Source organism: Pinus tabuliformis, chromosome 1_2, assembly GCF_031772625.1.
Source record: "Pinus tabuliformis cultivar Carrire ecotype Pingquan chromosome 1_2, CPIR1, whole genome shotgun sequence".
Classification (NCBI taxonomy): Eukaryota; Viridiplantae; Streptophyta; class Pinopsida; order Pinales; family Pinaceae; genus Pinus; species Pinus tabuliformis.
In genome coordinates this window covers 286,231,173-286,255,827 of record NC_142298.1, presented here as the reverse complement: position 1 = coordinate 286,255,827, position 24,655 = coordinate 286,231,173, and the positions used below count along the sequence as shown (strand labels likewise).

At 40.7% G+C, this 24,655-nt stretch overlaps 1 protein-coding gene and 1 long non-coding RNA gene across 2 annotated transcripts; both read left to right on the top strand.

Moving 5' to 3' along the window:
• Nucleotides 1–20,433: 20,433 nt before the first annotated feature.
• Nucleotides 20,434–22,194, top strand: LOC149205456 (uncharacterized). Its single transcript, XR_016251881.1, has 2 exons — nt 20,434–20,600; nt 20,734–22,194. It is a non-coding gene; the product is annotated as an uncharacterized LOC149205456 (long non-coding RNA).
• Nucleotides 22,195–22,197: 3 nt separating this feature from the next.
• Nucleotides 22,198–22,554, top strand: LOC149205455 (uncharacterized protein PHLOEM PROTEIN 2-LIKE A4-like). Its single transcript, XM_089397413.1, has one exon. It carries the CDS (start codon nt 22,198–22,200, stop codon nt 22,552–22,554), a length of 357 nt encoding a protein of 118 aa, XP_089253539.1.
• Nucleotides 22,555–24,655: the final 2,101 nt, after the last annotated feature.

Genomic DNA, 24,655 nt, shown 5'->3' with positions numbered 1-24,655 from the left:
ATAGTTAAGTTCAACTTGGTATAGTATAGAGTTAGGTAAAGTGTGTTTCTTTACCGTTGTACATTTTGTAACTTACAATCCGACGGTCACGATATGTAGTGATCCGACGGTTCATTCTCTCCTCGGTATTACCGACACTTGATCCGTGGCTTGACACCCGATTGGTCCATGAGTTCTATTTAAAGCGCATGGAGGGTCATTGTTCGGGTAATCCGTGCATGAGAGAAGCTTATGTAAATTTTCATTCTTTGATTAATAAATTGCCTGTAGTACCCACGTTGAAACAGGCCGTGGACTGTTTCCCTCTTTGAGGGTTTTAACCACGTCAAAAATACTGGTGTATTGATCTGTGATCTGGTTGTGAGCGGTGTCCTTTTGGTATTCTTTCTGAGGAACTTACCCTGTAAATTCCTACAATATTCACCAGTAATTTTTGGCTGGAACTCTTCCGGCTACAAGGTACCCAACTAAAACTTAGTACTTCATATCATCCACAAACGGATGGTCAAACTGAAGCAATCAACAAATGTCTGGAAACCTACCTTAGGTGTTTCACTTCAGAAAAAGCAACATCTTTGGGTATAGTGGTTACCTCTAGCTGAATGGTGGTATAACACCAACTATCATGCCACCACCAAAGTGACTCCCTATAAAGCAGTTTATAGTCAACTCCCTCCTTCCCCTACTTCTTATATCAAGGGGTGCTCAAAGGTACAAGCAGTGGATCAACTCCTACAGAACCACACAACCATGCTCGCCCATCTTAGAGAGAATCTTCATCAAGCTCAAAACCGCATGAAGCAATAGGTAGATCAGCATCACTCAGAATGCCAATTTCAAGAAGGGGATCAAGTATTTTTGAGGTTGCAACCATATAAGCAAATATCACTCCAAGACAAGGGTTGTCAAAAACTATCTCCAAAATTCTACGGACTGTATCGAGTACTTCAGCACATTGGAGAAGTGGCCTACAAGCTAGCTTTTCCACCCACTGCAAAAATCCATCCAGTTTTCCATGTCTCATGCCTTAAGAAAGTGATTGGGAACAATTACAGAATTCAAAACAGTCTACCTGAATTGGATGAAGAAGGGTCAATCTGGCTCCAACCTGAACAGGTCCTAGACACACGAGAACGGCACCTACGTGGCTGCATGATCAAGGAAGTCCTCGTAAGTGGAAAGACACCTCTCTGGAAGATGCAACCTGGGAACCAACCACTATTCTTTAGCAGTTTCCGCAGCTTCAGCCTTGAGGACAAGGCTATTCTTAAGGGGGAGGGCATGTGGGGGTCCCACCCTAACCCCCTTATTTATGTAGTAGGATCGAGTCATAGTTATAGTTAAGTAAAGAGTCAATAAAGCCCATATTAATAATTGTAAGTGGTTACCCGCATTTAATGATGGGACCACAGTTAGTTGCAAATGGGCCATGGTATTAGATAGATGGTATTAATAAGAACCATGGTATTGCATGTATGAGTCATATATAAAGGATAAAGACTCCCTGTGAGGAGCATCGCGTCTTATTTTGTAATCGAGCTCTGCTCTATTGGAGGTTGCCCCCTCGAAGAGGCAAGTGAACATTACTTTTTGAATAATAAAATACTTGCTGTTATTTCTCACTGTTCTATGTTCTGGGTATATTTTTGTGCATATTTGGTATTCTTGTATCGTCTTGCAGGTTAATAGCATAACAAGTGGTATCAGATGTTATATATCTGATATAAAAATATAAGACAATGCAAATAAACCCCAAGAAATAACAAGATCTGAATAGATAGAAATGAATCACTTTATTAATTTCAAACCCTTTAAGGTAGGGCAACACCATACATTCACTCCTTAAGTAAGGAGAACACTCCACAAGCCATATGCCTGTTCATACAATAATCCTTCACCTCCCTCCATGTGGAGTCTCTAGCCTCTATATAGGCCTCATACATACAATACCATGGGTCATTACCATGGTTCCCTCATACCATCGAACTAATACCATGGGCCCATTGCATTATTACTAACTACTTGTGGTCTCTTACATGATATGGGTTAACCACCTTATTTATTACTATGGCCCATCCCATTATTACATCATTACCTTGGGTAACTCCCTTTGTACCCCATATTACCCCCCCTAGGAATATAACAACAAACATGTTGGCAAATTGCACATGATGACTAACTTATTGTATTTTTTCACAAAATGGAATACAACCAATGTTTTCAAACGCTGCTCTGATTGTTGGATTAGAGTTTATTAGGTCTAGGTTCTTAGGTTCAACTCGCATTATTTCCCCTCCCTTCTTACTAGCAGTGGGATTCATCTGTCTTTATACAAAATAGTACATGTTTTTTAACTTCGTGGCAGGTTGATTGAATGGTAGGGGAACAACAATGAATAGAATGTACAGTGTATTTAAACAACACAGTTACCCAGCAATATAATTGTCAACACGCTATGCAACGAGAGGTATGGAGTGGCCTGATGTGTACAGAAGGACTGTTGGCAATTAAAAGGTTTATGAACTTTTGTCCCAAGCCATTCAAAACATGACATCATTCAATTTACACCCTACAGCTAAAGTTCTATTTTTTGAGCTTAGTTCGGCCTATAACAAATCTTACACAACACTTGGAGCGGACACAGGGTTTGTGCATTGTTTATGAAGTAGTGGTTTAACACGACTTATGTTTAAAAACAGAGATTCTGATTAGGTACAAAGACCCCTACCTCAGACTTAGATGAAGGCGAAATGTTGACTTGTGTCGATGATGTGCAGGTTGTTGGAGGATCATTGCACAACGAACTATTTGGGTAGCGCTTGTGCGTAGCAGGCTTTCAATTGTGAGGGCAACCTCATTCCTTCTTCACTATTAGCCAGGGATCGATTTGTGGCTTCCTGCGTTGATAGTTTATACAGTGATTAGCGCAAAATGTGTGTACAATGCATGAGATTAAAGTGGCATGATGATTTTGAATTAGTCCCTGTCCTTGTCCTGTAGCGCAATGATGTTTTGACCTGATGTTTTGGAGCGCTCCACTTAACTTGGCATGTGTAACAAAGTATGGGGGAATCATTTAAATGTGATGAATATGATAGCTCTTAGGTATTGGGGGGGTGTATGTTTTACATGAAACTTGTGTCATGTTATGAGTGATGGTAGTGATATTATGGGGGGAATAGGTTTAGAATGAAGGGGAAGGGGGGGAATAAATGTAGTGGGAATGATAGATAAATGGTATGTGATAAAGGTATAGGGTGTAATTTATGTTAGGTGAATGATATATAATAAGGGAGTAGGAGGTAAGTTATATATGAAGGGGAGTGAATGAAAGGGAAATAGGGGAAATAAGGTAGGAAATAGGGAAATATGGGATAAATAAGAATAGGGGATAGAAATGTGGAATATTTTTAGTGACCACACCTCATGAACATAAGACTCTGATTGCGATAAACTCAATTTGGAAAATTTTGAATGACGAACGACAAACACATAACCCCTTTCGACTTGACCATATAAACGTGTGCGACCATGACTCCCATTAACTTGACACTCCTTCATGCTTTTGGTGAACCCTTGATGATAGAAACTCGACAATGTCAGACAGTGACCTTTGAGACTATGACAACAGCAGTGGTCATAGGCTCAACTTATTCAAAAACTAAAAATTAAAGGACATGGAAAATACATTTGATGTTGAAAACTAATGACCCTTACATTGGCTCTAATGGGGATGACAACCTCCTAGCGAGGTGCCAAGAACAAAAACCGTAGACTAGTATCCTATTTAGACCATTGGGCAATGGAGTCAAACATTAAAAACTAAAAATATGACTGACAGACTGAAAGTTTAACTATTGACTGACTGAACTTACTTATGGCAGCAGATCATCAGAATCTTAGGGCCTTCACTTCAGGCTTCAAATCCCAATGATGACCGCCCACACTTGTAGTCTTGAAAATAAAATGGTATATACAATAAAATGTCGGATCAGCGGTAACTCAAACAAGAAAAAGTTTCAGTAGCCTGCCATTGACACACCCTCCTCCAAGAAGCTCTCCTGACAGGTCTTTCAACAAATAAGCATTGTTTCCATGAAAGGCAACAACCTTAAAAGGACCTCTTAGCACCTAAATCTTCCTTAGGCTGAAGGAAGGAAAAATTCAGGGTAACCACAAACCACGCTCAGTCTGGTAGCTAGCCCTACTAGAACAGGAGAGGGCTCTCTCTGAGTCACGCTCAGCGAATAAGTAAACGGAATGGTCTGAGATGACTAATAGTGAAATATTGATCTTAGGCTAGTAAGTAAATATGGATACAAGAAGCAATTTTTATGAATGACTGAGTTTCTGGGATGGTATGGGACCAATGGACAACAATGAGCAGAGAATTTAATACAAAGGCACAGATTACTTCGTGAGGCAAGATAGGCGGAAAGTCTAGCAATTTAGTTTGAAATAATGCGGAATGGAGGAATTACGTAGGAGGGTGAAAAGGGCATAAGTACATGAATCCTTTTCAACAGAAGAAGAACACTGAACATGAAATTTTCACACAGGCAGAGCAATAAAAATGAATTCTAGCTTATCTAACTTAGAAAATTTCACTGGTGAAACATTACGAAATACATATGAAACATAAGAGACACATTTGCTACACTCACAACCACATGAATCTCATGAAACAAAGCCAATGCCTTTCATTAATCCTCTGTCAAAATATACAATGAAGAACTGAGTTTCTCTCCCACAGTCTCCCAGAAATTACAAGCCAACCTTTTGCAAATGGTTTGCATATAATAAATAGACTATGCCATGAGGAAATAGAATTACCAAGAGTTGGGGAGTTTTTCAAATCATTACAAAGTGGAAGTGGAAAGCCAACCATTAGTTACAGGTGCAATGTTACAAAAATGACAAATGGCTTGGGTCACTGCTCGCCTTCCTTTGCCACTTGGAGAAGAGCCCACCTTTAGTGAAAATTCTTTTTAAACATCGCCTTAGTTGGCGAGAAAAATATAGTGTAAATGAGCGGGCCCACTTGTAGAAAGTCGCGAATCGAAATTTCGCGAAACGGAAGTGATTTTGGCCTTTGGGTCTATATGTGCCACGCCCAAATCTATATGCATCGCGCCACTTTGGAGGCGATTTTGAGGTACCTGCAAGAGTCCAAATTGTGCCCAAGTGTGCTTGTTAGAAAGCCTGGCCTGTCTACTTTCCAACCCAAGTGGAATTTCTGAATTTGGTGCTCATTTTCCCCTCCAAAAATTCATTCTCCCAAGACTGCTTCCTGTGTGTCAAAATAGGGGTAGAGAGGTCATTTTTTGAGTGTTTTTGACCTCCTAGGGACTCAAAACTTGGCCAAAATTCTTGTCCATGCACCAACAGTCATGATTTTTCATGCTAAATCCAAAAATGCAAACCATTTGTGATTTGGAGCTCCCAATCCTAAGCGTCGCGCTAGTGGCGCGGCGCATAGGGAGAAAAAACCTGTGTTGTGACCAAAAATTTTCCATGTGACCAAAATTGCCCCAAATTTCTTGAAATTTGGGCTGGAGCTTCCTCATCAAGTGTTATGCTGGGCCAAAGAGGCTTCGGCCAATATTGGAAGTCGATCGAGCTCCCTTTGCCTCTTTTGCTTCTTGATTGCCTTCCTCAATTTCGCCTTCAAATTCCTGATTCAGGCCTTGCACACTTTGTTTCGCGCCATGTAGTGGAAAGCCATGTGTCTCTGAAATGCATGGTCCTTGTCGGCCTTGTCCAGCAGCCTCTCCAAGTGCATGTTAACTCTCTCGAGATTTGCCTCCCGATCCTCATTAATCTCTTGCTCCAATGACGTGAGCTCAACTCTTCTCCTTTGTGCAGCTTGGCAATGCTCACGAATGTTTTGTAGCTCCATGATCGCTTGCTGATCCTCAAGCTATTTGTTCCTCTGTTCCAGATATTTCATGTTCCACTTAGCCCTCTCCAAGTCAAGGGATAAGGCTTCGATCTCTGATTGTTGCTCCTAGATGATCTCTTTGAGCTGTGCACTTGTTGGTTCTGTATCTGTATCATCATCATGAAGGAGAACGAATTCGGTCTCTCGTTCATCTGATGGCTCACCTGAAGGCCCTTCATCATGCATTGGCTCCTTACCTCTATCCTGTATCTGTAGTGCTGATGTCGGAAGCGAGGCCCCTTCCACCCCGGGTGGAGATAACACTCGCTTTGCTGCTGCAAACACATGTCTAGCACCCATCTGATATGTGATGAAAACCGGCACACTAGCAGTCTCATGGCGCTCATACCGACGAGAAGGTTCACCCTCATGCTTAACCTTTGATAATACCTGTGAAGTGCTGAATAGGTCACGGGAGATGAAATCATCCCAAGTAATGCCCTGCAATCCCAGCTGATGAACCACCAAAATCTTAATAAGAACAAAGTGATAAACACTGTTAAGTTGTTGTTGAGGGGTCTTGTGCTGCATGAAGGTGTTCACCCTCTCTATGTTCCTGCAAATGAAAAATGGGATGTTCATCATCCGTACCCTGGTAAAGTGCATGAGCAACTTGATGTTATAGGCATATAGACGAGAGAACATCCCCTCACAGCTGAAATACTTCATGATCAACCTCATGAGTGGAGCATATTCATCTCTCAAATAGCTGAATGGAAAGACTCTTGTGAGCTACCTCAAGCAACTGGCCTTAATGTAAATCTCATAATGCTGCCGATCAACCTTTTGTTTCTTGTGCCATGGTTCTCCAACATTCGGTATACCGGTTGCTAATGAGACAGTTTCGGGTGTCAGTGTGAAGGTGACCCTGGCCAAGATAGAGTGATATCCATGTAGGTGAAGCACAAAAAGACGGGCCAACTCATGATGAACTCGAACATTAGCCACCCTTTGACAAAATTCAAAACACGATAGATGCTGGAAGCATGACATGGCGAGAGGGCATGCCTGCAATTCTGTGAGGGTGGTTGGCTCATCCCTAACATGTTTGCCACTCTTGTGATGTCTCCTGGGAGCCTGTTCTTCCGAGGATGAATCACTTTGTGTCTCCATATCATACTCTGATGAATGCTCAGATGCCATGACTGCTGTGTGTACTGCACTTGCGCTGCCCTTTGATGATGGTGTGAAACTAGGTGTTGTTGTGATATCTGCCACCAAGGGGAACAATGAAAAAAAAGGGAGTATTAGGAGGGGAATAATATGATGGGAATAGGGGTTATGGGGAGAAGTTTTGTTTAGGGATATGTAGGGGGGTTTGGGGATTTGATAAGGTAGGGTTTTGGGGTTTTGATAAGGTAGGGTTTTGGGGTGTTGTGTTGACAAATATGAGGAGGGGATAGGGAATAGATTTTGGTAATATTTTAGGGTAGGGGTAATAGGAAAAAATGAGATGGGGGGAAGGGAAAAATGGAGAGGAGGGAAAAGATGAGAGGTGAAAGAGGAGCCTTGGCATCAACACCACAATTTTGCAACCCTAGCAACAATGGCTTTGGTGTTTTCTAGTGGTTGGTTTTATGAATTTTAGTTGCCACTATAACTAGCCATGAACCACCATAACCTTCACAAAAATACATGAGCCATCGAGATTTAGAGCCTACCTGTCGATTTGAGGGGTTTCAAAGGAAACTTGAGGCAATTTGGCACGATTTCGGGCCTTTGTGGGTGTGCGCCGCGCGACAAACCCAGTGCGTCGCGCTCTTTATATGCGCCACGCCCTTGTAAAATTTGCACTGTGGGGTGGCTCTGTGTGCGCCGCGCTCTGTATGTGCACTGCGCCCCTCTGTGTGTGCGCCGCGCTCCTGAAAACGACTCCAACTCCCTCCAAACGCGTGCTTTGCACTCTCAAACACTTTGCTATGTTTCTCAATAACCTTGATTTGCACAATGACCTTGTTTCCTTGTGGAAATTCTTATATAAAGACTTTGAAGTCATGGGTTAAATTTTTGCTTCTTCAAAAACCCACTTTGCTAATGTTTCCTTTTAAAACTTTTCACTGACTTAAAGCAACACTGAATTTCTTTCTTCCCTTTGACTTTTTAGCTAGAATGATGAAATTTTCGGCACTTTTTGCAGGGGTTGCATGACAAGGCATTTGGCCACGGAAACCATGACTGCATCTGAAGAAATCAATTGGCAACCTTTTGAAAATGTTATCACAAATGACACACTGTTTGACTTTTTCTTCAAAACGGAGTTTTGAAGAACAGTCGAAATTTGTCCACATGACGATGAAACCCTCTGAATCATAACTTTGTAAGGGCCCCACTCTGGCCTGCATGGCTTTATTGGACATGGTTGAAGATCAAATTGATTAATCCCTAGACCTAATTATCGAAAATGACTTTTGTCCATTAAAGGACCAGACCTTGACTGTCATGGACTTTAGTGATCATTGACAAAAGACCTAAGCCAACAAGAGCCAGACATGAGGGGAAATGACTAGCATGACCTTTTCCGTCAGATTATGGCATGCTCCTAGCGGAATGCAGCTAGGTAAATGGAGCGGGACTCCCAAAAATGAAATGCATAAAGAGTTTTGATCTCTGACGGAGGACTGACCAGACCGACTCTAACAGGACCCTTCCACAGATTTTCAAACTTCTCGTGCTTTCCTTTCTCTTCATTTCGGGCATCCCATTTTAGCATCAAGTCTTCAAGCTGGAAATCAACTGCCTTAGTTCTTCTGTCATAAATCATTTTGATTCATTCTTGTATCAGCTGAGTATTTTTTAACACCTCTTCTCTAGACTACTGAAGTTGGATCATCTCACTGATTCTATTTTGTATATCATTTGGTTTCTCTTCTGCTTCTTATAACAATTTCATCACAAGGACCCCTAACGAAGAAGGAAAAATTGTGTCAGCTTCATAAACTAATTTAGAAGGAGACATTCCTATTGACTTTTTGGTGCTCACCCGGTCAGCCCACAGTGCATTTATGAGTTTCTTATGCCAGCTTCTTTTGTTCTCTTGTAGTTTTTTGATAATGTTGACTAGACTCTTATTGGAAGATTCAACCATGCCATTACCCTGAGGGTAAGAGGCTTTCAATTGGCCAAAAACAATGTTGTATTTATGATATAAATCCACCATCTTCTTCGATCTAAAAGCAACAACATTATCCGTGATGATTTTTTGCGGGAAACCAAACTAGGACAAAATATTTCCTTCCAAAAACTGAATGATCATTGTGTTTGTAGCCTGTCTAGTTGGAATTGCCTTGATCCACTTGATGAAATAATTAGTTGTTGTCAATACCCATTTGTGTTGTCCAAAAGAAGCATGATGGATCTCACCAATAAAATCAAGTCCCCATGGCTGAAATGGTGAGTCAACTGTTATGGGTTTCAAGGGCAGCATGAGCTTCTTCCTTCCTTCGAATATTTGACATTCTCAATAGCTAGCAACTTTCTTATACACATCAGCAAATAAAGTTGGCCAATAAAACCCGACCCTCAAAATTTTGTTTGCATTGTTCTTCCAAAATAAATGCCCACCACATTCCCCTTTATGAAACTCCTCCATGGTATTCTAAGCTTCATCTTCCAATAGACAATTTAACAACATGCCACCGGGGTCCTTCCAATACAAAAACTGATCTATAATACAAAATTTGACTGCTTTCAACTTCATAAAGCAAGCTTTGGTTTTAGTCAAACATGGCGGTGCTTGTAAGTGTTGCAAACTTTTGTGCAACGTGTTGAACTGGCCTCAAATCATCTTCCTCTAACAGGGCAACCAAGAAATTTATCTCCAGAGCATACATATTTGATTCTGCCATAATTTTCTCCAGTCCTTGTCCCTTGATCAGCTTTGTGGGCTTAATTTCAATGTCATACTCAAGTATGGAGGTAATCCACTTACCTGTCCTACCTTCCAGATCATTTTGAGTAAGAATATCATTGACAGTAGCACTCGGTACGTAGGCAACAATATGTGAATGTAAATTGTACACCCAGAATTCCTTCAAAGATTTCACTAGAGAAAATTCCTATTTCTCCATAATATTATATTTGAGGGCAGCATCCCTGAGTATCCTGCTGAAAAATTCTATTGGTTGCTCCTCACCTTGTTGATTTTTCTGCATCAAAACCACTACAATACTATTTTCTTGAAGCGAAAGAAAAGATGATAAAATCTTGGGTGTAGTTCGGACTAACAAGTACAGGGGCATGGGATAATGAAAATTTTACCTGATTGAAGGATTTTCTACTACCTTCATTCCATTTAACCTCGTTGTCCTTTTTTAGCACGTCTGTAATTTTTCTCAAGAGTTCTGCCAAATTAGGAATAAACCTTCTTAAGAAATTTATTTTGCCAATAAAGGACTAAATTTACTTCTTTCTTCTAGGGATGTCCATCTTCTAAATAACTGCAATTCTACTAGAACCAATAACAACACCATCTTTGGAAATTATGTGGCCTAACAATTTGCCTTCCTCCTGTCCAAAAAAATATTTTTTTGGGTTCAATGAGATGCTCTCTTTTCTGCACTTTATAAAAATTTCCCTCAAGTGTTGCAAATGCTTTTCATTTGACTGGAAATAAATAGTGATATCATCAAGATATATTACCAATAATTTGTCCTTCTCATCTGCAAAAGCTAAGTCCATAGCTCGCTAAAATGTCGCTCTCGCGTTCATCAAACCAAAAGGCATCTTAGCATATTTAAAGGTACCTCGCAGTGTAATGAATCTAGTCTTGTCTTGATCTTTTGAGTGAACCAAAATCTAGTTATACCGTAAAAAACCATCCAATAGTGACATTCTTCTTGCACCTAGCACTTTCTAAAGGATATGATCCATTTTGGGCAATGGGTAGTTGTCCTTGAGAGATACTCTGTTCAAATTTCTAAAATTCACACACAATTTGATTTCTCATGTCTTCTTCCTAACTATCATTAAGTTAGACAACCATTTAGAAAATCTAAGGGGTACTATAATGCCAACATCAAATAATTTCCTTACCTCCTTTTCGATCAAAGGCAGTAGAACATGATTTGTCCTTTGCAACTTCTGTTTGAATGGTCTTTGATCCTCTTTGATCGATATCATGTGATGGATGATGTTCTTGTCATATACCTTCAAATCTTCATATCCCCAGGCAAATACATCATAAAATTCTCTCAACAAATACAAATGCTTCTGCTTCATTTCTGGACTTAAAGTCTTGGACAACGTGATCATCTTTGGCTGGTCTGTTGTACCTATGTTAAATTCCTCCACTCCAGCTTTGGTAGGCATCAACTTTCACCTCTTAGCTACATCATTTTGATACAAAAAGTATCCTCCAATGGTACCAACCCTCTTGGAATAACATTATCTTTTAGTTGCAACGCCTTTAATTTTGTCTCGTGCCTGTCCAACTATCCCTTAATCTGATTTATAAAAAAATTCTTTTCATCTTCTTTTGTCCTGCAGTCATTTTCAAACCTCATCTTGGAAAATTCCTCTTTCATCAACAGGAATTTTTCCAATTGTTTGTCATTCTTGAAGACTGTCCAATACTTCATGTTATCTAGGACAACGGGCCTATATTTTACTTCAATTTTGTACTTGCCTCTAATGCTGCTAGAAATTTCAAAATCAGAGACCGATGTAGCCAAAGCATCTGCAACAACATTCTCTCTTCTAGGAACAACTGAAAAATTATATTCAAAAAAAAATTACAAGCAATCTAGGACATCGTTTCGGTAAGCACGCATCCAGGGATGTTTCGTTTGGTACTCACCTTTAATTTTCTTGATAACCAACTTTGAATCACCGTAAACAACTATCTGTTTGGCTCTTGATTTCTCTAAGACTTTCAAACCCAAGAGGAGTGCTTCATACTCCGCAACATTATTGGTGCAATCAAAAGCTAGTTTGTATGAGTAAAGCTTAGTCTTTTTCACTTCGGGGCTAACTATCCACACACCCCCACTAGAACCTTCTCTGCTTGTTTCCCCGTCAAAATGCATGGTCAAAAGGTGTTGTTTTTGCTTTTCTTCTTCACTCATTTCGACCTTCAAATTTTCAAAATTTTCATCGACTATTTTGCTGCCTTGTTCCTCAATTTGCTTGCTCGTTTGTTTTATGTTTTCTTCTTCTTTTACCTATGTTATAAGGACTGAACTTGTTTCTTCTTCATCAAGACAACCAGAATTAAATAAAACAAATGAATCTAAATCAGAGTGAACAACATATTCCAGATGATTTGCAAGCTTCTCCTTGTTGTTGATCATATATTACATCAGTAGTTCTCTGTACAGCCTCCTAGTTTGGCCACCAAAGACTGAGACAGTGATGTAAGACATATAAGTTTGCATTGCACCATGTAGCTTTCCCATCCATGACCTAGATAGAAGCATGCCAAATTTAGGAGGTATGTCTGCTACAACAATGTCCATCACCATGCTTTTGGAGGGAATCTGAGTTAATGAGACTGCTAAATCCTTTATCAACCCCAGGCACTTCACTTTGCTGGAATCAAAAGAGTACAAGTCCTTGTAAGGTCTAGTGATATCAAGCCCCAACTTCTCCATAATTACCTTCGACATCAGATTGTGTGAAGCCCTAGAATCCGGCATAACATTGTGCAGGATTTGATCATGCACATTCAAACTGACATTAAAAGGAGGCACATCTCCGTCATAGCCTTTGTCATAAATCTTTGGCCCAAAAATGATATTCAGATGGTCATTAGCTATGTTGACAGTATCAGAAGTTTTTTCAATCCTAAAAGCCTTCAAAATTTGAGTTCTATATTGGTCATTCCTCAACAGTTCATTGGGGGTGGATATTTTCAACTTGGCAAGCTCAGTATTGAAATTAAAAGGATTTTGTGTCCTTTCTGCCTCCTTCGAGACAATGTCTTTCTTGTTTGCATTGTCCTTTTAAGAATCATCTTTCCTCTCCAAAATGGTGATCGTGGATCTTTATTTTGACCATTGCTGCTTGGTACATCTTTCTTTGCACTATTGCTTCCATATCCCTCTTTGCTGCATTGTTTCGCACATTTTTTCTCCTTAAATTATACTATATTTAGACCTGTATGATGGCATTTTTATACCCTTTTTTGCACTCCTCAAATTCAACCATCATCATATCATTTTCAGTAGCTGAAAGCTCTTCTCTGCTGCCTCGGTCCAACGAAAAGGTTGACTTGCCTTTTTTATAGTGTCCAACATAGGTGCGCAGATTTCACTGAAATTCCTTATAAATTTACGGTAAAAACTTGCCAGCCCATGAAAACTACGTACCTCAAACAGAATTTTCGGGGATGGCCAGTTAACGATTGTTGCAATCTTCTCTGGGTCCATCTTCAACTCGTTCTCTGCAATCACAAAACCCATATAAACCAGTTCTCTTTGAAGAAAAGTACATTTTTTTCAGATTTATCAGCAGCTTATTCTGCTGCAATTTTTCCAACACACTTCGAACATGTTGAAAGTGTTCCTTCTTAATCTTGCTGAAAATTAATATATCATCAAAATACACTATTACAAACTTTCCAATGAACTCTTTCAGCATTTCGTTCATCAGTCGCATAAAGGTACTAGGGGCGTTACTTAATCCGAATAGCCACTCATACAACGCTTCATTGGTCTTGAAGGCTGTCTTCCACTCATCCCCTTCCCTAATTCGAATCTGATGATAACCACTCTTCAGATCAATCTTCGAGAAGTATGCTGCCCCGCTCAGGCAGTCCATCATATCGTCCATCCGTGGCAGTGGAAATCTGTACCTGATGGTAATCTTGTTGATGGCCCTCGAATCTGTGCACATTCGCCATTCTCCTCCTTTCTTAGGAGTGAGAACTATTGGAACTGCACAGGGGCTCAAACTCTCCCTTATCAGCCCTTTATCCAGCAATTCCTGCACCTGTTTTCTGATTTCCTTGTTATCTTTGGGGCTCATTCGGTATGTTTCCTTGTTCGGTAGACTTGCTCCAGGTATAAAGTCAATATGATGACTTATACTTCTCTTAGGAGGCAATTTATCTGGTAAATCGTCCACTACAATATCGCTGAATTCCTGCAGCATTTTCTGAATTTCTGCAGGCAAATCAGACACTTCTGTGTGTAATAGCATTGTTTTTTCCCTTCTCACAACAACATAGTTCACTTCACTATCTTCAATCTACTTCAAAAACTGTTTTCCACCCATTAGTAACACTTTCGTCCTGCTTGTTTCTATTGTCTCCTCCTCCTTGATGGGCACAAGTGTGTGCTTGATCCCATCTTTGACAAACTTGTAACAGTTTGTCTTCCCATCATGCACTACCTTTTGGTCATACTGCCATGGCCTTCCTAACAGTATATGACATACGTCCATTGGCATAATATCACAAATAACCTTGTCTTTAAACCTGTCAACATGGAACTCAACTTCACACTGTTTGTCAACTAACAACTGATGGCCTTTCTGCAACCATGATACCTTATAAGGAGTGGGGTGCTTCAGCTGCTTCAAACCCAACTTCTCTACCATCTCTGTGGCAACCAAGTTATCCGTGCTCCCACTGTCGATAATCAACTTGCAGCATTTTCCGTGCGACTTACAAACTATCCAAAATAATTTTAACAACACTTTATTCAAAAGTAAGGCTTCCCTTGTTTCCAGCACATTCTCTGCTTCCTGAGGTGGTGCCTCTGCTTCCTCTGGCTATGCAACAAACGCTCCTCTTTGACCAGCTTGTTCCACTTCAGGACATTCGAAAGATTTGTGCCCCCACTTGTGGCACTTGTAACACTGATAGTTAGCTCCTCTGCCTCAGCCATTTCCTCTTCCTCGCTGATATGGCCTCCACCTATAGTGTTGTCTCCTTTTTCTGCTGTCCCAGAAGTTTTAGAACTACCGCCCTCTTCATTATTGCTGGTAGTTCGTCCTCTGCCATAAGACTGTCCTCTTCCTCTGTCGGTTCTCCGTCCTCTCCTAGCGTTTTTTTTTTTTTTTTTTTTTTTTTTTTTTTTTTTTTTTTTTTTTCTGGTGATCTTCTCCTCTGCCTTCATGGCACTCTGGTAGGCTTCCTCTATATTTTTCAGGAAAGAATGCCGATTTCATCCAATATTTCCAATCTCAGACCATTTACATACCTTGTTGTTTTTTCCAGGGTGTCCTCCATGTAACTAGCTCTTAAATTTACTCGGTAGAATTCTTCAGTATACTCTCTCACTGTCATCCCTTTTTGCCTCAAATTCTACACTTGCCGATGCAGCGCAATCTGGTAATCTTTGGGCAAAAATCTGCCCTTCAACTTGGCCACCATTCTGGGCCATTTCTTTATTGGGGACTTGTTCATCCTTCTTCTTTCGGCTTGGACATTGTCCCACCACAGGATTGCGTGTCCCTTCAGCTTTGTTGAAGTGAACTTAACTCTCCGATCTTCACTGACCTCTTCACACTCGAAATATTTGTCCAATTCGCTGATCCATTCCAACATAACTTCTGTGGACAAGCTACCATCATAATTTGGAATTTCTGGTTTAGGCTTACTACTAGCCAATAGGACTGACCTCAACAATCGCATTTTTGACCCTTCTTCATCCGATCCACTTGTTGTAACTATGGCTTCTTCTTCGCTATCATCTCCACATCTGGATCCCTTCTCCTTCCTGCTTCAACTGCCTCCAAACGGGCAGTAAGGACCCTAATTTCCTCTCGCAATCCTTCCTCTACTGCTCTTTGAGCACCTCTTCCACAACCTCGTCTTCCAACCTCCATTTCTTAGGAAAACTCTAAATCCTGCTCTAATACCACAATATGATGGGACCAACCCGTGACTTAAGGTTCAACACTAATCAACAATGATTAATACAAATGATTCAATCAACGTAATTTGATTAACTGTTAATCAAAAGGGTTAGCGCAGATTTTTTGTGTGTGTATTGATGGCGGTATTGATTATTGGTACGTTGAGAGGACAACTGTCCTGGCCTCGGGTTTCCTTCCCGCTCTCAGACTAAACCCTAACCCTCACTTCATTCACTCCAGCATTTTTCATTCTGCATTGTTCAGTGGTGAGAGCTTCTTCCGCCGTTTTACTGTTAACTGTAATGTGCTCGAGCTCGATGCTCCGTCCACACCCAGCGATGGGTTTCATCGTTGGATGGTTGGTTAACTCTGTTCAGTGTTGTCTTCGGCTATCTAGTTAGTTTGGCTCTGTTATTATGTCATTGGCTTCGTTGATTTTACGCGAGGGTTTCTCTGTTTTCTTGTGGTCTGGTGCTCTTTTAGTGGTCACTGTTTCTCCTTCTGTTCCTTACGCGTTCTCCTGGGATTCTTTCATGATGTGTTCTGGTTGCCTGTATGGTTACGTTCTCTGCTTGACTTGTCTGCAATTTCGTTGTGAACGCAGGTCGTGGCCACGAAGGACCCTTTCCTCTGCTTCGTTCGGCGCTAGCAAGGTAACGACTCCTTCCCTGCTAAATTCTATTTCCTCAGATTTTCTTAAGAGCTAACAATTGTTGCTCCTCGTGAGTAGGCTTCCCTTCAGTGGCCGCGACCCAAATGTGGGTTCATTCGTCCAATGCTTTCTAATATGCTAGTAAGTTCTCTTGGGGTCTCTTCTTTTCGTTGTTCGTTCCTTTAGTCCTTTTGTATGTTAACGCTAATACTTTGTCGTGGTCTCTGTGCAGGTTGGAATGCTCCTAGTTGGACTGCTACTCGGCCCTTCCTCCAAATGGAACCGGTAGGGTCGTTCCCTATTACAATTTGTTTGGTTTGAGGGTTTCCCAAGTCGATTTCTTCCTTGGTGTAGTCAGTCAATAGGCTAGGAACTGGGTCTCTGTTGTCTCGTCTTTTGGTTGATGGCAAAATGGCCTTCGGGCCCAGTTGTATATGATCTCGTTTGTTCTTCAATGGACTGTAACTGTTCAGGGTTATAACCCTAACCCTCGTTCACTGTCTCTCTCTCGGAGGAGGGTTTGTTCGGCCTTAGGGTTTACTGGACTTGAACACTTTGTATTTATATATTTTATATGTTGGTCTTGACATTGAAATGTTTTTAATGACGAATGAAAAAGAAGTTTCAAGTTACAGGGTTACCTTTCTTGTGAATGCATTTCACTGTGGTTGTATTTAATTTGTTAGCTGCTACGGCTGTTGCTTGTTCTCGTATTTCTAGAATTGTTAATGTGGTTGGAACTGCCTATCATTCAATTTCTGTGATTACGTCCCTGCTTGTCACTCGATTTCTAGAACTTCGTCACTGCTTGTCAGAAAGGATTTCTGCTAAAATAAAATACACAGTTTGTCTATTTGTTACAAATGATAGTAATTAAATAAAAACAACAGGTCTCGGACAGATGGATTCAAAATGAAAGTGTCTCTCTTTGTATTACTTTTCCTCTATTTGTTACAGATGATAGTAATTAGATAAAAACAACAGGTCTCGGACAAATGGATTCAAAATGAAAGTGTCTCTCTTTGTATTACTTTTCCTGTGCTGGTATCAAACCTTTTCCACAATGTGGTACATTTGCTTTTGTATTGTTATAATACAGTTATTCAAACTGTTTGCAGTTGTTTCTTCACTTACACAGTTGATAACTATTTTGCTATTTGGGTTTTCTCGTTCTGTGGAATACATAGATGATATATATCTTTTTGTTTTTAAAAGCAAACCGCTATAAAATAAATAAAAGAAAACAACAGTGTGGTTGTAACCACCTTCACCTAACTGTGTTGTCCCTAAATATCTATTAACTAATAATGAAATTAATTAACCAAAAAAAGAAAAAGAAAAAAGTTCCTAACACTGTTTTAACCATCAATTATAAATGAAATCAAATGATGATGAATCTCTCCTCCTTGACTGAGACCAAACACCCGGTCATGGTGCCCTTAGCTGGATGCTCCTGCATCAATAATGGCTAGAAACCTTAAATGCCATGAATAACTATTACTCAACGCACATTACTCATACAATCATATCTAAACTCACATAAACCAAAAGAGTCATGCAACTACCTAACAATTCCATAATCTTTCATGTTGCCATTATCTACTCATACAAATATTGAACAATAGGAATGCTTACAAAATCTAAATTTTATATCACAGATATTACTAATTGAATCCAACCATCAATGATTTTATGCATGTACATATAATAGTTTTTACTGGACCTTACTTAGATTTTTGCTGCTTTTCTCATTCGCAGGTTTCCTGCAACTCTACGCAGTATAAGAGAAGTGTTTCTAGGCACCGAATCTGTACTATTTACATATTCTGTAAAGAAGCACATGAAAATTAACCCACAATCAATCACTACCAAAGTGTAAGTTCCCATTGTTTACAATAAATTTATAAGATATAAATTTAATTTCAAATGAAAACAATTATCAAGACTTTACACTTTAATCTTCCTGCTACGCGATAATTATCAATATTATTATTAATTCTCTTTTAATCAGTATCCTCACTTTGTAGTTAATTAATGGGCAAAATGTATAGAAGAATAGATACAGTTAACAAAGATAATTAATTAATTAATTATTACCTTGGCCAATTTGAGCATTTGAAATACCAATATCAATATCTATACCCAGCTTGGTCATATACTTGGATTCAAAAGTTTTGGTTTTCAAATCTTTAATAGAAATGAAATGCCCTTCAAAATGCAATAACTCATAATTCTTTGCACTCTTGAATTTGTAATAAACAACCACGATTGATATAAATAAAACAAATTGATTTGTATAAAATGAATCTGTTCGCTGCACTGATTTTAAATAATAATATTACAAATACAGAGAATCTTTTGTTCCTTCCTGTGTTTGCAGGAAGAAAATAGAGAATGTAATATGATTAAAAGAAGATTGGATCACTTTCAAAACAACAGGTGTGTCCAAAATATATATATATATTTTGTCAATGCTACCGCATCCTTGCGGTTGCACCTACACTGCAGGATCCTGCACATGCTTGTAATATGCTTTTTAGCTAGTATTTAGAGAATTGAATTTCTCAATGATTGAAAACTCCCATAAACAATGTACCCAAACACTTGTACTCACAAATTGAGCCAAAGAAAATCAATTCATTATTGAAAAGAGCTCCGCCCATAATTTGAGCGCATTACAAATTAATAAATAGTAGCTATAGATATAAGCAACCTCTGAATAATTCAACTAAACAACAAAACAAAATATTCACTAGGTCGTTTTTACCACAAGTGACGTAATGGGCCATTCCTCTATTGTTGCGTCGCTCTTCACGAAATTAAATCAGCTACTCGCAACAGGATTCACGACTACCTCTTTCCAGCATGTGCCACACTCCTGTCTTGATCTTCACTCTCCAACGTGTGTAATGGTAACACATTCTTTCCCTGAGACACATTCTTCGACACCCCTATGAACTCATCAAGCTCAGATCCAATGTTTGGTGATGGTTCTAGCAAGGCTATGACTCCAACAGAACCCACATTCTCCAGCTGCGGACATAGGCAACTCGTCTTCCGTCGTAAAGTAATGATTCTGATTCCCTTTCTGCGCCACACGAACTGATGAGGCAATTTTAGTGGTCGTGAAGACTGTGTAAGGGCGGATTAATAAGCTGGCCAAGGCTTGACCTTCCTTAAATGATCAGAATTTGCTCTCCCTTCCGATGTCTAGCAACTTAGGGCATCTTACAAACTGTATCTACCTGTTGGTGTGCTTCCCAGGGATCATTACCCCGTAAGGCGTTTCCCTCTGAAATAAACTCTCCAAACTGCTGTCGTGTCAAAATATGTGCCATTCGATTTGGTTGTTAGACGATCGAGTAATCCTTAACCGTTGATTTCAATTGCGCAATGCCAGGCGCCAGGCTCCATACGAACCGTCAACCGTCTTTCAACAAGATAGGTTGGGGTGAGCACAGACGAGAAGGAGGCGCCTGGGGAGGCCAGACATCGTGGTGGTGTGGAGGGAGAGACATTAGTATTCGCAGAACCACAAAATCGATGGCCACGCACAGCCAAATAATCAAGCAAGACCGTCATCCCGTCTGGCTTGCCGATGCGCTGATTCTTTCAGCCGTTGCATACAGCGACAATCCTCGGCAGGAACTTGAAACACTGAACCGTAAAATTTACCCTATCATCGCCGAGTCCAAAACTACTTACTTGGTCTTTGTATGTTTTTTAGAGCAGGTAGCCATGGCAGCCATCGGGAACCCAATTGCTGGATTAGTGCCTGATCCTGAACCTGAACGCGAGACAGGTATGTTGGACCTGCCAGAGAGTTGTATACTGGTCATTTTCTCCTTGACTATGCCGTGTGACATTGGCAGATTGTCAGTTGTCTCCAAGCTCTTCAATTCTGTGGCCTATTCGGGCGATCTAAATCCCTTCTTAAAATATGCCACCAGATCGTATCCAGGGCTGACCCCCCTGTCCCAGCTTCAATGGTAAAACTGTGCGCTCGCCTCGTCGATCCAATTCTCATAGTTGGGGGCACAAAGGTATTTATATATCACTTATTCTCAGGGTTTTGGTTGTCATATTTGGGAAAACGCCGTTCATCAACTCATTAATAATTCATATTCATATGTTTTTGTTCTGCTGGAACAACAATAGATGGCCTGGCTGGAAGGATCCCCAGCGAAATTGGGTTACATGTGACTCCAGGTTTGATTATCAATCTTCTTCTTTTTATTTTTCAATTTGTTTGTTTAAGGGTCTCCTTCTCTTGTTGGTTTTGAGGTCACGGTATTCTGTGATGGCTTCTCATGGAGTTATCTGGTTCAAAAATCATATGCAGGCAGCTATTGGCTTTAGAGCATGACGATGATTTGGAGTTCTTTGGGGCTAATTTTTTGGTCGACCCCATATTGTATTTTCCGAAAACGAGGCTCAGGAATGCCTACATTGCTCTACAGGTATGGAGGATTGCGTGTGTTCAAAGCGATCCTTCTAATGTAAGTGGAAGCTGGGTGGGAGTCAATTTTTGCACAGTTGTGTCTTTCGCCTTTGGACCAATGTTGTGGTTGGGGTTTATCTGAATCATGCTGAGATTACTGGATATGCCTTTGGATCAATGTTGTGGTTGGGGTTTATCTGAATCACGATTCATGCGGAGATCACTGGATATTTCCCTGGGGAGCTTAGGTTTGGGCTATGATCTATCAAAGGTCAGATGCCCAGGCGGTAAGAGACTCTGAGAAAGCCAAATGAACGCCTAATGAGTACCTTCCTCTTGATGTATTGAATACCCTCTTCACTTTGGGTCTTCCTGTTGATTGCACTTGCAGGGAAGTTGCACACATTTTGTCTTTGCTTAGCCTTCTGTGGCAGGTTGAAGATTTTATGTAGACTTTTATAGGTCACTTGATTCTTTTTAGAATTTGGTCCTACTTTATTCATTTAGAGTTTTGGTCATACTTTCGGTTAGCAGTTTTTAGTCTTTACAGGACTCTGGTGTTTGTATTCGTTTGAAGTCTTTGTTGTGGTTCTTAATCAACACCAATTTTCTTTCAAGCTCTTTGGAACATTAATATGACAGTTATTAGTGTTTGCCGTCTCTGTGCCTCTGCATCTCATTTTTTTGCCGCTTCAGAATTCAATCATGTTCTTTGTGGTTACTTGACCCTCTTTTTCAGAGATTTAATCATACTTCCTAATTGGATCTTTCAACCTCCTCAGGCCTCATGTTCATGCATTTCGATACATTTTTGTGAGTTCGTCTTTAGTTTCAACTCCTAAGTGTTTAGGCATTGGTGTTACTCCCTTCTCAGGGTCTGGTTCTTTGCAAACACTCATCCACAAAACACAGGGTATCTATCCAGACCTTGTAGCCCAGACCCATTTTTTATTTTTCACGTCTTTTCATACTTCCCTAAATTGCACTTATAAGTTATAAGGTGTGTTTGTGTACATTCACCATGTGGTTATGTTTACAGTGATCTAAAAGCTGTGTATATTTGACTTCTGACTTGTTGCTGTTGTTGGGTGAACTACCAACCGCCCAACCTTAATGCCGAGTATTCCCAGTCTGCCGTAGATAAATGGCCTTGCTCTCTACTTCATAAAAGAAGTAATGATTCTCTAGTTTTTTCGATTGTTTTTAGTGTCTGTTCTTTTTATAAGTTGTGTGCTCTTTGTATGGGGTTCAAGCTAGCGCATGATCCTGGTTAACTCTCCTTGTTTTTAAACAGAGGAAACCCTCACAGAGTATACATTGACGTTATGGTTTGTGTTCAGATTCGAGGTGCTGGCGGAATTATCAATGGTTTGGTGGTTGGAGATCCGTGGTCAAATCGACTGCAGGCTTTTGTCTCCGAATACCAACTATAGAGTGGTGTTTGCCCTTAAATTCACAGAAAATCCCTCTGGGTGGGAAGTGCCAATTAGGTTTTCTGTTACAACGCCAAAGGGAGAACAAATGGAATTAGAGAAGCGTTTGAATGAAAGAAGAGGCGAAAACCAGGGTATAAATGGTGGATGGATGGAAGTGGTTGCAGGAGAATTTACAACCAGACCCGAAACAGACGATGGTGATGACTCTCACATCAAATTTTATATGAAAGAAGTGTTACGGAGGATTCCTAAACGTGGGGCTTCTTCTGGTCGGCGTGAAGATTGAGCCCATCTACACATAATTGCATCTATTGTGTATATTGCATCTGTTTCATGTTGTAGACTTAGTTGCATTTATTGTGAATAGTGCGTCTGTTTCGTCGACGCTGCTGGTTGTGTCCCTCCCTACACATATTTTATTTGGTTTTGGAAGTTGCACATGATGACTCTGTTTCGTAGGCTACTCTGTTGACTTTGTTGAGTTTTACCATTAAATAAAACAAAACCGGCCCTGATTTACGAAATGAAAAAAGCCTCATTTTCACGAGATTTTATTTCCTTTTCTAGATGGCATTTTTGGTTTTTTGATAAAAAGGCAAGCACTTATTTTGTAGTTGGTAACTATGTTGGAAAAGATTTTGACTGAATTGAGAGTTACATATTGTTAGCGTTGGTCTTTTCCAATGCATATTTTTCCATGGAGCTAAGTGTTGTGATTCATGTAGGATTATTATCTGCCTAGTTGTTACGCCGTAAGGCGTTTCCCTCTGAAATAAACTCTCCAAACTGCTGTCGTGTCAAAATATGTGCCATTCGATTTGGTTGTTAGACGATCGAGTAATCCTTAACCGTTGATTTGAATTGCGCAATGCCAAGCGCCACGCTCCATACGAACCGTCAACCGTCTTTCAACAAGATACGTTGCGGTGAGCACAGACGAGAAGGAGGTGCCTGGGGAGGCGAGACATCGTGGTGGTGTGGAGGGAGAGACATTAGTATTCGCAGAACCACAAAATCGATGGCCACGCTCAGCCAAATAATCAAGCAAGACCGTCATCCCGTCTGGCTTGCCGATGCGCTGATTCTTTCAGCCGTTGCATACAGCGACAATCGTCGGTAGGAACTTGAAACACTGAATACCACATTCGGCTTGCTGGAAACGGCGATCTATGAATTTCTGGAAGAAGACAAGCTGCGAAAAGAAGGCTTCGAGATCGGCCGAAAGCAGGTTCTTCTGGTCGTTAAAAGCCTGGCCAAAGATCACAGGATCATCGCCTGCAGAGGCACCACGGGGTTTATAGATGCGCTAACGGATCTCAACATAATGCAGAGGTCCTTGAGCCTGGGAGCGGGAGCTGCTCATATGGGGTTTCTTGACAGAGCCGAGAGCATCCCATTGAAGTATCTTAGGCGCCAATTAATACAAGGGAACAAAATTGTATTGACGGGCCATTCTTTAGGAAGAGCCGTTGCCTCGTTGCTCACCCTCAGATTGTTGGAATCGAGCCCTAAGTTTTGCCACGAACAAGTTCAATGTTATTCGTTCGGATGCCCTCTCTTCGCGGATTCAAAATTGGCAAAACATATAAATTCGCGTTACAGAAGACACTTTGTGCATATAGTTTCCAAGAGCGATATCGTCCCCAGGCTTATGCCGTTTGCGCATTTTCTGTACACCATGTGGGCCGGCTTGGAGGTCGGCCCACTGGAAGATGTGTTCAACATAACGCGGCTAGCGCTTCTGGTATGGCAAGTGCTCCCCAGAATCCGTAAGCAGCGTCTAGGAATAGCAACAGTGGCGACGCAGGCGGTGTCGTGGGTACCCAGCTTGATTCGTGGCTTCGTCCATCGGTTGTTAGCTTTGGCGTTGTCCTACCATTCGGGGTCAGGCTACTCCTTCGTAGGCCAGATGGTGCTGCTTGATGCAGAAAAAAGCTTCGATGAGGATATCGATGACTCCTCGGATGTGGATAAGCACCTGGCCTTTCAGTTTACTCAGGTTGTTTCCATGGACAACATAAATGAGCACAGCCTTCTTAGCTACATCGAAAATGTCTTTTCTGTTAAGACGAAGGAAGAAGAATCTGATTCAGAGCCGGAGGTCCACAGAACCACGGTTAGTGTTTCGCTTGCTGATGGTAGGGATAGGAAGAGTAAATTGAGTAATAATTGGATTCGTCTCACAGAGTTCGAACCCGAGACCTCTCATTCTACCGAAAACCCTGCCGGGAATATTTTGAATAAAAGAAAGAATTCAAAGTCTTTCCGAAGCAAGGTTGCGTGCTTAATCTTTGCTAAGCATATGCAGGAGTCTGCTCCCATACCCATCAGGCAGAAACCGAAAGAGAGAAAGATGGCTTGCAATAGTAATGAAAAACCTGGGCAGA

Excerpts from the sequence above, each read along its gene's own strand:
- LOC149205455 (XM_089397413.1), top strand. The coding sequence starts at position 22,198 with ATGGTTTGGTGGTTGGAGATCCGTGGTCAAATCGACTGCAGGCTTTTG.